At 43.6% G+C, this 15,055-nt stretch overlaps 1 protein-coding gene across 1 annotated transcript; it reads right to left on the reverse strand.

Annotated features, from left to right (window-relative positions):
• Positions 1–8,939: 8,939 nt before the first annotated feature.
• On the reverse strand, positions 8,940–12,038 carry T265_13338 (hypothetical protein; the record flags this gene model as incomplete). The annotated part of the gene is made up of 2 exons (XM_009168412.1): positions 8,940–9,205; positions 11,985–12,038. The coding sequence occupies one exon, from the start codon at positions 9,178–9,180 to the stop codon at positions 8,953–8,955; it is 228 nt and encodes a 75-aa protein (XP_009166676.1).
• Positions 12,039–15,055: the final 3,017 nt, after the last annotated feature.

Here is a 15,055-nt window from a genome sequence, read left to right on the forward strand (position 1 = left end):
GGCGTCGTGCTTGCCATGCCCACAAGTGCTTCTCTGTCTGAATTAATCCGGTGTATCCGTTGCCTCACGGCGTATTGCGTGGACTCGCTCACGCTCCACACTCTATTTACTAAGTACCGACTATCTCGGTTGAATTCATGCTGGTGCAAAGGCAATAGAAATGGACCTATCGGTAGGAACCTTCGATACCCTATCTAAGAGGCATTTTGCGTGAGGGTAGTTCATAATTCGGTTGTGACCCGATATTTGTAGACGTTTTTGTATCAGGGCGAGTGGGCTTCTTTGACGTAACAGTAGATGCATTTCTTCTTCCGCGCAACACAGGCCAAAATTTAATGATATATTGTTTTCTGACAGTTGCGGTTTGCGGCTATTCAGCTCTTTAGTCTCCCTGAATTGACGAACTTATGTACTCTCTCAATAAGTTGAACGCATGTCCCGTCAATCTCAGTTACAGTGCAAAATTTTCGGCCAGATTACCAAACCGTGGAAATTGTTTGCAATAGAACTGGCAGCGTCGAAATTTCAACAAATCTTACAGCCAGACGAGCATTAGTTTCAATGAAGGTTGATATTCATTCGACGTGAAATTCTCTCACCACGTGCGCCCGCAACGTACACTCCATCTTCTGCTATACAGAAAGAGCGTTCGCGATGGTCTTGAAAGGCTTGGATCCGTGTAAACGATCATATAGCATTTCGTCTGCTTCGGAAAATGATAGCAGCAGAAGTTTTACCAGGTTGACGAGAAGGTGTCTTCCATTCGAAAACTTGCTGGCAGAATATGATAGTTTCGGGGAACCAGTTTCAGCATTCATAGATTCATTTGAAAAATCAACCGACCTCAGTCCTGCACCCGTCTTTTCAGCAACTCCGCTGATATGCTCGACGAGAGTTGCTTCCTTCGTGCTTCCCAAATGTAAATCCCGATTGGCACAATCAAGAAGCGGCCAGACGTTGACTCTAGTACCTGAAATTCCTTACAAACAGTACAGATGCGTTCGGCCGAATCACCCGTTTGAGCTGATTTTCAGGGTGAAATAGAAAGGACATGTTTGACGAGTAAAATACTTCCTAATATTTCCTTTTTATGCATGGCAAATTCGTTTACTGCATTCCCTTCGAATGATATGCAGACGCGCCTTTCATCATCCGAAAAAAGGGCTCGTTCAATGGACACTGATTTGCGACTCAAACAGTTGTATGAAGTGCGCCTGCTTTGAAATCCCGAGATTTCAAATCATCCGCAAAAAGTAAACATGGGCCAAACGTGTTTACCGGTAGCTGTTGGCACAAAGCAGAAAGAGGAGCCGCCCGAGGACGAGGTCCCGGATAACCCCAATATAGAGTGATGCATGTGCATAATTGATCAGGCACTTAGCCGGGGTGTTTTCGGAGGAAGAGCCAAATTCGAAGTCTAATGTCTCCCTGAATCCCGCAAGACTGGATGCTGTAAAACGGAGAATAGAATGAAGCTCTTTTGAGTTACTTCGATACATCAAAAACATAATCTCCGATGAGAGTCAATCATCTTTGGCTCGCGCCAAATCGTCGATGAATACGGGCATGTAGGTAACGTAAGAACGTTATGCGGGTGCTGATGTTGTGCTGTGGGTACTAAGTTGCTTTAATTGATGTGATTCAGGATGGCCCGCATCAGAAAGTGTTCCAGCACACAGGCCAATAAGCCTGCGTTGCGAAAGCTTTGCACATAGGCATAAAGACAGCTTTTTCGAGCAAGAGAGAGTTTGGTTTCGAGGGCTGGTTGACGAAGTACTGGGAGTCTTAGTTCGGCCGCACCACCCCAAGTCCACTTCATCATCAAAACATAGCACACACGTTCTTCCCTCTTGTCATCAAGAAGGACCATATGCACAAAATGCTAATAACTTATCATTTCCTGATTACAAGCAGTCACGGCTAGCACTAAATGGCTTTTTCGCTATTCACCATCCGTTTTCTATGGTTGACAGCAGTGACTCGGCGACTGATGATCCTTAATCTTACTTTCCTGTTTGGTTGACGAAGTAGTTAAGCCAAGATTCTTATCAATTATCTGGAAAGCTGTCGCTTGTTCGCTTTCTACTTGTCTACCGTCACCGCTAATATTAACCCCTCTTTCTGCACAACAAGGACCCTATGTCGCGATGCTTTGGTGAGCCAATAATCACCACCCGTTCCCAATAGCCAAATAGCTGGCCTCCCTGTTGGCTACCTCGACGACAAAGTTCTCACCTTCCTAAAATAGGCACCTAATCTGGCCCAACTAGTGCTTGGTTTTTAGATCAGCAAACGGTTCAACCTTTCCTGGGTCCATTCATCTCGCTGTCATCCCCTCTTAGATTTTTTCCATTGACAATTTTGTATCTTACGCCTCCTGACACTCACCACACGCTACTGCTCTCATTCTATTTCTTTCTCATCGCCCCTTTTCCCAAGCTTCAAAGCTCAACTTTTGTTGCCCAAGCGCCCCGTAAAACTGTTATTCATTCAAACTGGCTTGTCTCCGGTCTACACTCACACGGTCCTTTAAGGGAGGGGAATTTATCCATGAGCCTGCATCCGCCCCGTCCCCATCCCCGTCTCACGCAGAACCAGTTGCCAAGGGACTGCGTATCCATTTTCCGATCGCGACAACCTTGACGACCATTACGGGGCTGTCCATGAACAAAAGCATGTCACTTCAATGATGGCCTGGCACTGTCATACCCAGTGAGATGGCACTCCCGCAACTGTTTTCTCCAGAATCTCGACCGTAACCCCTGGCACACGCAAGCCTGTGGCCACAACCTCGAGCAGTTTTCATGCGGCCCCGTCTCTGGGATAAGCTCTTCCGTACCCAATGAAGTTTCGCTCACATTTTGCTAGCCTGGCTTTTCTACTGCAATTTCGGCTTGCCTCATGCACAAGTTCAAATCCGTATACGAAGTTCGGGTCGCCCTATGTATTAGCAACTTGCCCCCAACCAACATATTCCCTGCACCTGACTTCCCTACAACAGTGCAACCAGTGAGTCTGCTTAGTTGCAAATTAAACCACATTTTTGAGAGAAAGTTCGCCATGTGTTCTCAATTTGAATTATTCTATATCCATCTGCACTTTTACTCGTTGTGACTCCAGCCGTTTACCCAACCTCCCAAGGTCACTAATAGCCAGCAATGGTTTCCAGCTTTAGTTCATGCTAGCCGGCTACGTCTTTGAACTAGTCGGACCTCATGCGCATTGTTCCCAACAAGTTGAGAAAGAAACATTTTATTATCATTTCATCGGATATTCCCTACTGTTAATGACATTTTCCTTTATTTTTGTGCACTCAGCACCCACACAAACCCCCCAGTCCTGCTTCATTCTGGCTGTAAACGTGGTCATGCCAGACTTTATACCACCCATAAGTTGGGAATAAACATTATTGTCATTATTGTGCAGATTTCGTCCTGTAAGTGAAGCTATGCTTAAAAGCCGAGAAGCACTGTACAGCTGTTTCATTTTTATTGGGAATCATCAGCAGTGCGCATCTCACGAAACGAAACTGAATCTCGAACCCGCGACCTCCCGGCTAGTAGCTTGAACACTTGACCGTTCGGCCACGAGTGGCTGATCAGCAGTGTGATTAACTCGCACTTAGACAGGATATAGCGCCGCTCATCCTTCAATCACGGGATCCACATCACGCGGTCACACGTGTTGACTGGCTCCTCGAGCAACCATTATTATTGTAAAGTTCGCTCGGTTTTCCGGACAATCGTTCTGTTAGTCTCCCCCACCGAACCTAGTTCTAGTTTAAGCTAGTCAAGCAAGATGGGCACCCTTGAGAATTCTGCGCGATGAAAGTTTGAATCCACGTTTCCAGCTTAGTTCTCCTAGGTTACTCAAAAATGAAGTAAAAATCCAGCACACGGTAGCTGCTATGTCCAAAAAAACTCAATTTTCACCCAATGAACAGGGTATCCCTCAGTAATGATGATCAGATTCTGCAGGAGTGGCAGTTAGCTTGTAGCTACTCCGTCACCCACATACTTTACTGTTCAGCTCACAGTTGCTCCCTGGATCACGAGACTTGTCTTTTTTCATGTCCACAACCACGCCACATTAAGGTGACTCATCAGACGTCGGTTGTCTGCACAGCCTAGTGAGCGTAGCAACCACTCATGTACCGACGCGCCCACGTACACGCGAACGGACCTACATTTGGGGAAACCGAACATAGTCAGCACACAGACTCGCGCGCGCCCAGGGAGCAGAAAGTCGACTACTCTCCACAGTCCACGGACAATTATGGAGTACGTGTAGCAGTCGTACTGCGGAGAAAGCAGGTTCCCGCCGTCCGGACTTTCAGCAAGGAACTCTCACAGATGATTGGTTCTTGTTTTAAATCGCTCCCATTTCGCATTGTATTCATTTTATTACGTGTGGCAACCCACTACACTCAACCATACTAAAAGCTTTTGTCAGTGCATACACCTTCTGGTTTGTGTTATGACCATCCTTAGCAGTGCACTAATAAGCTATCATGTTATCTGATGGGAGTGTCAGCATGTCGTGTCTGTGCACTCTGTTTCAGGATTTTAGTGATCCCCTGCAAAATGTCCACTAAATACAACGAGCTAAAACTCCATCTAGGAGATTTTAGGATCTCTTGACCGCCCGAAAGTAAAACCCGCATAAAGTGGTCACTGTAGAGGGTACCTTAAGGGTTGTGGGAGCACCCATTCATCTATATAGCGTACATTTAGTTACAGGTTCCGGTGGGGCTGGCAGGCCTGAACGGTTTTCCTTGTTTATTAGGAGAATGTCAACAATTTTACCTCCGACAAACCGGGTATCGAACAATATCAGCCTGTCCCCATCTGGCGACTGAGCAGTACATCTGTCAACATTTCGTCACTAGTGTTGGTGGACGACAGTTCCATCTCAAAAAACGCCGATGACCGCTAAAAAACGTTGCACTTGGTGAAACTGCCGCAATTTCTCATTTGAAAACGTTATTCTTTGGAAAAAAACTAGGGCTGTGTTTTACTTAGAACATTGTGATGGACCACCATGAAAATCCTATCTTACGGGAAAACTTTTTAGGGTAATTCTCGTTTGCTAAGATCTGACATGCCAGTGTGCCGCTATCCCGCGACACCCAGTGTCCTATTAGACATAACCAGGGGACGCAGATATGAAGGAAGTATCCAGCTGGGTGGGATGTGTTGGAGCTGAAAATAAAAGGACTGTTTCCCAATTCGTAGGGAGCATACCAAATGATGCACAATAGAGTTTTGTGGCAGCGTGCGCCATTGGTCTTTGTGGAGATTTTGGTTTTCTGTTTACGTATGAACCATCAGTGGCTGGGGCCTTCGAAATATCGCTTAACTAAGAAACAGCCGTCAACAGCATCACGCCGAATGGCGCAGTCAGGCGAACTGCTGCTCGCACAATTCTCCGTTATGGTTTTGGCGAAATTAGGTGCGTTTGACACGCAGCAGCCACCCAATACCTAAAAATGTAAGATTCCCGCTCTGGTCAGATCGCTGAATTTCGGCCAGCTGGAAGTCTGTTTACAGGTCACATTTCCAGTTCTGTGATCTCATCACTGAACATGCAAACAGCAGTTGGCTGTTCACATTCTTGCAATATTCTTGCAGTATTTTTGCAATAAAAATTCATCGGTGAGCTTGCAGAAGAAGTAGGCCAGTGTCTGCACAGTTGGATTAACTGAAGATTGGGACGTTGTAAATTGAGCAAATGAATGGTAAAAATGGATGGAAATTGACAAAGGGTTTGCATTTGGTCAAACCGGCTTGCCACTGGGATGCGATTCTTTTCTATGTAAATTAGTGCGTGAAAGCCTCGGAATTTGTGGACATTTGCCGCATGTACACCTGAGGGATTTCCATAACTAGTTGTTAGTGGCTTCTGGATCCGTTGAATGCGCGTTTGCCCCATTGTTGTTTGAACAATCGCCCTATTGTCCGAGCACGAACATTTTGATTAGTTTATGGTAAAGGAGGGAAGGACTTGGTTTGACTTTTGTCCTTATACCAGCTCACTAGCGGTGCATATACTTGCCGTGCCGGAGTTTGAAATTCGCAAATCTGACATATGAGGCCAGGGTTGCACCACCGCCCCACTAGAGGCGTTGTACGCATCTGAACTTTTGAGGCTGAGTAAGTGAATTTGTTTACTTTTGAGTGATGTGAGGGGGTTGGCGTTCAGTGCTGACGGCTCCAGTGTCAGCTATCATCTGGAGCAGGTGTGGTGATTAAATTAACTTTTCTGCAGCGCGGCTTCCACCGTTGTCTTCAGAAATATTTTCGGTCAAAGAGACTTAGTGAGTGTGGTTTTGTCAATAGCTATATGTTCTGATATTTCGGTAGAAGATACCTCTTACTAGTTATCAGAGTGCCATGGTTTTGGCCAAAAAAGACCGTAAGATGTATAAAGAGGTATAAGCTGTTTCAAGTCCATGGCCAGCATCGTAGAGAATACTGTTGGAGGCAGTGAACCAAGATACTCAAAAGTAGATATCATACGTGAATACTGCAAGGTCTGGACTACTCGTGAACTGGCAATATTATTGGAGACATAGAAAATGAAGCAGCTGGCACTGACTAAGGACTGGTCAGTAGTAAATCTGAATAAGCATTGTGGATACTTTGTCTTTTTTTTCTGAGCAAACGGGTCAGTAGACTTTTTGAAGGCTGAGCGCGCAATCAACAATGAGGCAATCAGTAGGGTCAGAATAGACACAAAGAGTATGCGGGGATATCCGAAACAACAGTGATACAAATGTACACATATGGGCAGTCAAAAGTCCGAATATGCGGTGTACATGGATAACGGTGCAGAAGGCAGTCAGTATGTTTGGGAGATTTTAAAAATCAAAAGGAAACAGGAACTACCCAGAATATTAGCTATCAAGTGAATACGGCACAAGAGCACATAAGAACTCCGGCAAGAATGACTTTATCGGAACGATAGTTTGGACATATCAGCAACCAACAACCAAACCCAGAACACTCCACAAGGACGACCAGATTTCAACAAATGCACTCAACCGATCACGTATGCATTCAACTACTTAGCTTACTTGCTATAACATACAGCTATAACACATACATTTCGAGTGACTTGCCTACGTTAACGGAACCGAAGACGGCCGAAGGCCAGATACTAAGTGGGAGGACTCGTAGGTCGCTTTGAGCTGTGAAAATTGACACTGGAGAGCTAACATCCTCACCTACTATGTAACGTTCAAGTGGAGGGAGATGCAAGACTAGTTTATCTTTATACACCAAAAAAACAAGTCGTAAAAAGACCAACTACTACCGCATTTTTAGCCATCTGCTTACGGAGAGTAAGGTCATTTTTCGTATCTTTCTCAATAGAGGAAAACATTCTCTGTGAACAGCGCGGGTATCAGCGATGTAAGGGCATGATAAGTTCAATCAATGCTGTATGAGGACGCAAGAAGAATACACTAAGCGAAGCCATACGCTTAAATTAATATGTGCGGACGTCATCAGTTAACGGAGAACCAACGTGGACTGGTTAACCGGTTTGTTTCATTCCTTCAGGGATACTGTAGACCTCGTTTTCTCCTTTCTATTTTGGGTAACCTGTCACTATTATACTCCTCATGCTTTCTTCGGATGGACTGGCTGCTAGGCACCGAAAGTATGTCGAAGCTGATGGATCTGTCACGAAGAGACTGGATCTTGGTGTGACGGACTGTGCCCATTGGCGACCCAGTAATCTATACTTGAAGTTTTCCGCGCAGCACTCGCAACCTCTTATGCCAGGTTGGTCAATGGTTAGAGTTCTGACAAACACAGTCTCCTGTTCTTTCAGGTTGGGGATTGGAACATGCTTGTTGCCGTGTTTCCTGAAAAAAGTTAATGTTCTTGCACTGCCAGTCAAAGACTACTGCTTTGCGGTCAGGCTTTTGAACAAAAGGCTTTGATTGTGGACACCAGTCGTTCTCCTGTCTATTTGTGGGCGCCTTGGCAGTATTCCAGTCAATTTACGATCATAAACTTCACATATACGAATAAACTCATGTCACGTCGGCCGTCGCATGGTGCCATCAGCCGGGTCGCCCTAAGCGGTGCACACAGCAGAGCGGATAATCGAAAACATGCTGCAACTGACACCTCCCTTTTTCTCTTTCACATACTTGTTTTTCCTCCTCTTCCCACCCTATTACTAACTCTCCTCGTAGGCTCAGCACTATATATATTCTCATTGCACGTTTTGGACAAACATTTTCTTCCCGTTGCGTCCAATAGCCTGTTCTTTAGTCGTAAGACTACGTCATTCTCATTAACCAACAAGTGCTTCTGGGTATTCTTGTTTGACCTACAGTGAGAATCGAAGTATCTCTGTTTACCTTAAAGCTCGAACTACCTCATAGGAATAGAAAACTCGAAATTAACTATGTTCTCAAAACCCTACCAAAATAAAACTGGTCGTATTTTTTTAATGTGGAATTAGGTGTCCAACGATCGGCTTTTACTGGAAGACGGCATACATATTGTTTTGGTAGGTTTAGTCATTTGAATAGCTCAACTGAACAGCTTTTTCGAAGTTCTGTTATGGCCCCAAGCCTTTTAAAACCAAACAGATTTACTGAAAATCTAAAGTACCGAGTTACCTATCGAGTCGCCTGAGGTTGTGTGGTAGCGGAATTTCGGGAACATGTGAATCATGACTTGCCCATGTTCATGGTGTCAAGGACCGAGAAGTAATCTCACGAATCTCACTCCAACCATCTGTTACTAATCAATTCTTAAGTAGCTTCGGTTGTTTAAGAAAATTATCACCTTTTAACCTGTACGATTGACCGGTTTGGACCATGTGTGACCAAACCTTTATTTTACTTTCATTCAAACTCTAATTCGTCGAAAAATGAAGTAGGCTTAAGCAGGATTTGGACCACTGTCAAAACACGTAAATTTTTGCATACTTTTAATAAGAATTTTGAGTACAGCTTTGTTGGTTCAGTGGTAACTTTTTGCATGCAGTATATTGGAGTTCCTCTACTTGCATTTCAAGATGCATTTTCGGCTGCAGCACTCGGATGAATTCAGGCAAAATGCGCCAACTGGTAGGCACCTTTTGCATGTTCCTCTGAAGGCACCCGTCAGATAACAAATCAGCTCTCCGCAACAGTGCGTTTTCAACGTCTTGCTGCATTCCATTCCTTCTTCCATGCAGCTCACTGTAGAACGAAAAGGAAGAGGCAAAGGATTGGACATTATTCACAGAGAAGCTATTCCCATTACAGTTAACTTGGCACAACGTCCGCCAAATTTGTGTTAAAGCTTCCAAGAACAAGGAAACCATGGTCAACAGGGCGGCATAAAAAAAATTGAATTTTCATTCCACCACAAAGACTACAGCGCAGTCTACGCCCGTGTAAAATCGGATAAGATGTATGATCCTTGGCCTTTTTCCCACCAGAAGTTGAGGTAATCACCAGAAATGTATTCTGTACTGGTGGTTGTTACTTCGTGATGCAAACCAATTTTAGACCATTTTGCGACAGAATTTTTTCATTGATGGAATTTCCATGCAGTAGCTTCAGGTCACGTATGAACGGACTTGTTCTTAACACATCTCGCGAGGAAAGGAAAGGCATAAAACAGGAATGTCCTTCACTGTTTGAAGACCCCGGACAGGTGGTAATAAATCCTCATTGGTAAGTCAATCTTGACTGTTCACAATTAATTCTCATGAACTGTCCGATGGCGAGCCACATATGGCCTGCAATGCTGTGTAAAGTAGTGTCAAAACCGAGAACTCGCAACAGTCCGGTGAAGTTCATTTACTAGTTGTATTTAGTGTATTTAGTGTATTTAGTGCAAATGGAAGGTCTCCTTGGAACTAGAAAACAATGGTGGGCAGTTGAATAGAAATCAAAACAGTGCTATAGAGTCAATAAGCCTGCAAATTTAGATGAGTGGGTTAATGTATCAGTCGTAATTAGTTCTGCAGTGAAACTCCCCTGAATGGCTTATGTGATGGCGATCAATAGGTGGACAGGCGAACGAACAAATTGGCTTCCAATTGTATACAAGCGTGCCCTAAATATTTGCTGAAAATTTGTTCAGTACTACAAACGCACAATACGTTTGCGGCGAATAAGGTTTACTTGAGTGTACGACACCTCTAAGTGGAATGAGCATAATCCTAAAAGTGATTACGGTGGTTAGGTGGCTCAGTGGATAGAGCATGAATTTACTGACCGAAAGGTCCTGCCTCTCGACTTCCCTTGTCTAGGCCTAGGTAGCCTGGTGGCTTAGCACTTAGGCCACGAAAGGGTGTCACAGCTGAGCTGATTAGATTGCATGCAATGGGAGTCTGAACAAGCAGGATGAAAGTGAGTAAGTTAACTGAAAAAATGTAAACCTGTATAGACATGTTGGTTTTTTTGAAGACTGTCTGCATTGCTGAATGAATGAAGCGAGAAGGAGTTCGTTAGATTTCAAGCGTGATTCTAGGCCCTCTGACTTGTTCGTACAGGCCTCTAGTTGCTTTGGAATTATCGAAATGCTTTGTTTGAACAACCTAATCATTTTTATAGGACTAGGCAGCTAGGAATCGATAAACTTCGAGTCTGACTGAGCATTTATAACAGAAAATATCTAACCTACTGTCTCTGTAGACTTAAAGGCAAACGCGGGGTGCGGAGGTAACAGCCAGTGATTTCTAATCACATTCAAATATCGAAAAAATGAGTGAACATGAGGAATAGCCCCTGTATTCGCTGAGCTTCTGGACGCCGACAGTTGTGTATTGCAGGCGTTTCCAAACTGCTTAGTTAGTAGATTGATTTGGGAAGTAGCAGTAGCAGACAGTTTAGCTGGATAAAATGTTACCCTAAGTGAACGCGTGGAACACGGTACTTGGTGCACTTTTCGATATAAACTCGCCTCCGTATGGGATTTCACCTCTGAAGGTGCTTTCTCCAATCAGAGGGCTCAACTTGGATAAAACGTCCATCTCAGTCCTTATCAGCATGTTTTCGAGGGGCTAATAAGGCAAGCTGGATGCAGATCCCTCAACAACGTGATAAGCTGATAAACTAACCCTGTTTTTGGTATTACCAGTTGCCTGAATGCTGAACTGCATACCTGCCCTATCTAAGGAGCCCAAAGAAGGATGGAACGGGCGATACCAACTGAAGTGTTTTCGGCATCATTATGTGTGATATATTCCGTCAATAAAACTATACTTCCCCTAGTTATTTCGAGGGAAAAAAGGGCACGGATGTGTTGCACCATAGCTTGGGTCTCATCCGAAACAGTCAACGCACTCAGAACTTGTCAAAGCTAATAGCAAGCCGTTCTGTCCCGACAAAAGCCTTTACTATTCTCGAGGCAGCAAAGATTGTAGATAACTCGGTGGTTAATGTGCGAACCTACCAATCGAAAGGTCCATGGTTTGAACCTAACCGCAACATTCCGACTGTTTCTGTCTAGTCATGGCAAATCTGGAAGTATCCTGGCTCTCCTGCTTCCTTTCTGTGTCATGGTGTCTAGGCATAACAAGTATCTTGCAACTGGACGATGAGTATTGTTGCAAATCGTACTTTTTACAGCTGTCAGTAACGGGACCAGTGTAGCCTAGGTCATTTCTGTCACCTTTCCGGTAACAGGATGTCAACATAATATCCATATCTATACTTCAGCTACACATGCTTCCTACTAAATCAGGTGTTTTACCCGAGATTCTCTCAAGGAGTACATTGAATTCGGAATGAAATGAACAATTATACTGAACGTTTGCTTGGACCTTAGTCTGTTGTCAAGGGAATGGTAATTATCATAATCTCATGAGGTTAAGAGACACCTAGAATAAATAAATCACCAATTAAATGTCGTTCGGGGTCCGGAGCCCAATGCAGAAGATAAAGTATTCTCTTGATTTCGTACCCATTCAAGAAGTTTCTATTTTTAACTATAACCATGACAGGAATTTCAAGCATTGAGACTTACTTTAGCTGGTGACGAAATTGGAGGTCTGCGATGAATAAACAAATTGAGCACAAGAGTACCCAAACTCCCTAAGAAGAAAGTATTACAAACCAGCTGTAGTTAACATTCAATTCTTCAGTTTTAAGACCACTCCAGTCAGTTAATCAGGTAGTCACTTTCTCAGCTGTAAACAATGTACAGCCGATTAATTTTTATTCATGAAGGCTGAAAAGAATGACAGAATAAGAGTCATTCTTTAGAGGGGTGTCTCAATCAGTTCACTTGCACAGCCCGAGATAGGAGGGCTACGCACTGAATGGAGACGTTGTGGTGTTGAATAATTATCGGTTGTGTGACAGAGCCACATCTGTCACGGATTCCAGCCAATTAGTTACCTTTCTCCAGGGACTCTATCCAGAGGAGATCGTAATTACCAGTGCTCCTGAGTTGACGAAGAAGTATTTCCGTTCCTCGTTTTCACATTTAATGACCATCCATGGAACGTCCCGCCTCACATGCAGTGGGAGAAAAAGGCTGTCTGAGTCAAGCAGTTCTCTTATATAAGAAGTACATTACTCAAACAAACCGTTAAGTTTGACAGATCGGTCTACCGCGAGAGGGATGTTTTTGCCCAGAATCCTCTGATGAACCACAGCACCAGTGATCACATATCCTCTAACAGATCCGCACTATTCCTCGAGGCACTTAGCGTCAAACACAGAGCCTTCAACAATATGCACGCAGCTGCAACATCCCTTGCTCGTAAAGTAGGGTAGGACGTCAGGAAATGGCGCGCTCTACATTCCCGACAGTCAAAGTGGCTACAATTCGGATTCGTAAAAGTGATCTAACTCTTTTGGTTCGGACGGTGAGTTCAATTTTAGGCATTCTGCCCGCTGTACGGATATCAAAACCATTCGAGCAACTTTTATTTGAAATGATCTTGAGAAACGAAGAGACCGCATTACTTGTTAAATGATTCGAGTTCTGACTGTATGTTGGCGGAATCCTATTTTTACGTTCAAGAGCGCTTCGCAAGTTTTCAGGCTATTCTGGCAATTTCTGCTAACATCAAGCAAAAACTACTCTTGGCAGTCTACAATTGTAAGTTTTCTCCCCAAAATTTGGAAGAAACATCCCTTTTCCGGTACTTCCCATGGTTCGGAGAAATGCACCTGTGCTGGCGCACGAGGATAGCAGAGTTTGTCCTCAAAATTGCTTCGACCTCGAAACGTTACCTTCGTCTCTATCATTCGTAGATACAACATAGACGCAGTTAATTAACCACCATTTCCCGTTTTCATGAAGACAGCTTATCAATCCGCATTAATCCCCAAAGGATGCCAGTGAGCACTAGTCATAAAATTTAGTCGGATTTTGTGTGGGATAAGGTCTCAAAACCCTCTGCTTGTTGATGTTTTTCATCGGCTGTACGCTTGAGTGGTTATGCAAACTGATTTCGGATATTCTCGAGTAATTTTGGTCTAATCTTACTGTACAGCCTTTGAACTGTGCACTTGGGACCCAAAGTGCATTTTTTGCACAGTGTTACCAATATCATCACAAGTAGCACTGTTGCGAGTCAGACACGTTCTACTTAATACACCTTCGATACGATAGGTTGGATGCTTACAGAGTACAACCTCTGGACTCGGAGACAATAGCTTTGAGGTAGTATGCATGATACACAAACCACACAATGTGTTGTCAATATCGATAATCAATCAGATTTTTAGTAACATTGTACGAGACTTTTGTTCATTTTGTTGAGGATGTATCAAACCTGCAGTGCATTTTCTCTTGGAACTGGTTAAATCCCTGAAGTTGTGCACATAGTTTGCATCAGGTTCAAAAGAACAATATTTCAGGCGCTTAAAAGTTTTCAATGTGAGCTTGAAAACATCGGATGGAGGTGCCGATCACAAAATGATGGCACATCTGTCATAACTGGAATGACGGGTAGTTTGTAGTGATGGGTTAATGAACCGGTGATTGATTATTTATGTTGCAATGCTTTTTGCAGGTTAACTTCGAATTGGATGTCCAACTATCCAGATTCACTAAATACATGAATTTGCTGGGTTTTTACTGCTACAATGTGTTTATCGATAATCAATCAGATTTTTAGTAACATTGTACGAGACTTTTGTTCATTTTGTTGAGGATGTATCAAACCTGCAGTGCATTTTCTCTTGGAACTGGTTAAATCCCTGAAGTTGTGCACATAGTTTGCATCAGGTTCAAAAGAACAATATTTCAGGCGCTTAAAAGTTTTCAATGTGAGCTTGAAAACATCGGAAGGAGGTGCCGATCACAAAATGATGGCACATCTGTCATAACTGGAATGACGGGTAGTTTGTAGTGATGGGTTAATGAACCGGTGATTGATTATTTATGTTGCAATGCTTTTTGCAGGTTAACTTCGAATTGGATGTCCAACTATCCAGATTCACTAAATACATGAATTTGCTGGGTTTTTACTGCTGTTTGTCCAACTTGCGGATGACCTGCATAAAACAGTGCTTCCGGTGGAGGTTTGACGATTGGCCAAACGCCTGAGGAGCTTAAAAGGAGTGGTGTATTGATCATGAAATTTAGTGTCTAGCGGATCCGCAAATAACGCAAGCCACGCAAGGTCAAATGATTCCCTGAGAGTAAGAAACACCTGAGATACATGGCTTCAGATCTTTTAAATTCACGAGTTGTAGATAAATTAAATACTTTCCCACCTACAAAGTCTGCATTTAACAAGACAAACAAGGCATATTTCATTGTGAAGATATCGTTAGTCTCTGTTCAGTTAAAATCCACAGAAATGACCAGAAAATATGCAACCACTGTTAGATACAAGGCAGAAGACCCTCAGGGAAAAATGAATTCAAAATTCCTGGATATGTCAGGGCTTTTCAGGCACATTCTATGTCGCTTCACCCAAAGTCTACCTTTGCTCGACAAATGCAAGGCACAAAGTCTAGCTAGGACTCGAAACATCTAAGTTGAATATGAACAGGTTTCTCGGTCCACCTCGTGAACTAAAATTCTGAATAAACTGGGATTTATGTGGAACGTCAGCGGTCTGCTGTTTTTTCACT

This window comes from Opisthorchis viverrini (assembly GCF_000715545.1).
Source record: "Opisthorchis viverrini unplaced genomic scaffold opera_v5_56, whole genome shotgun sequence".
NCBI lineage: Eukaryota > Metazoa > Platyhelminthes > Trematoda > Opisthorchiida > Opisthorchiidae > Opisthorchis > Opisthorchis viverrini.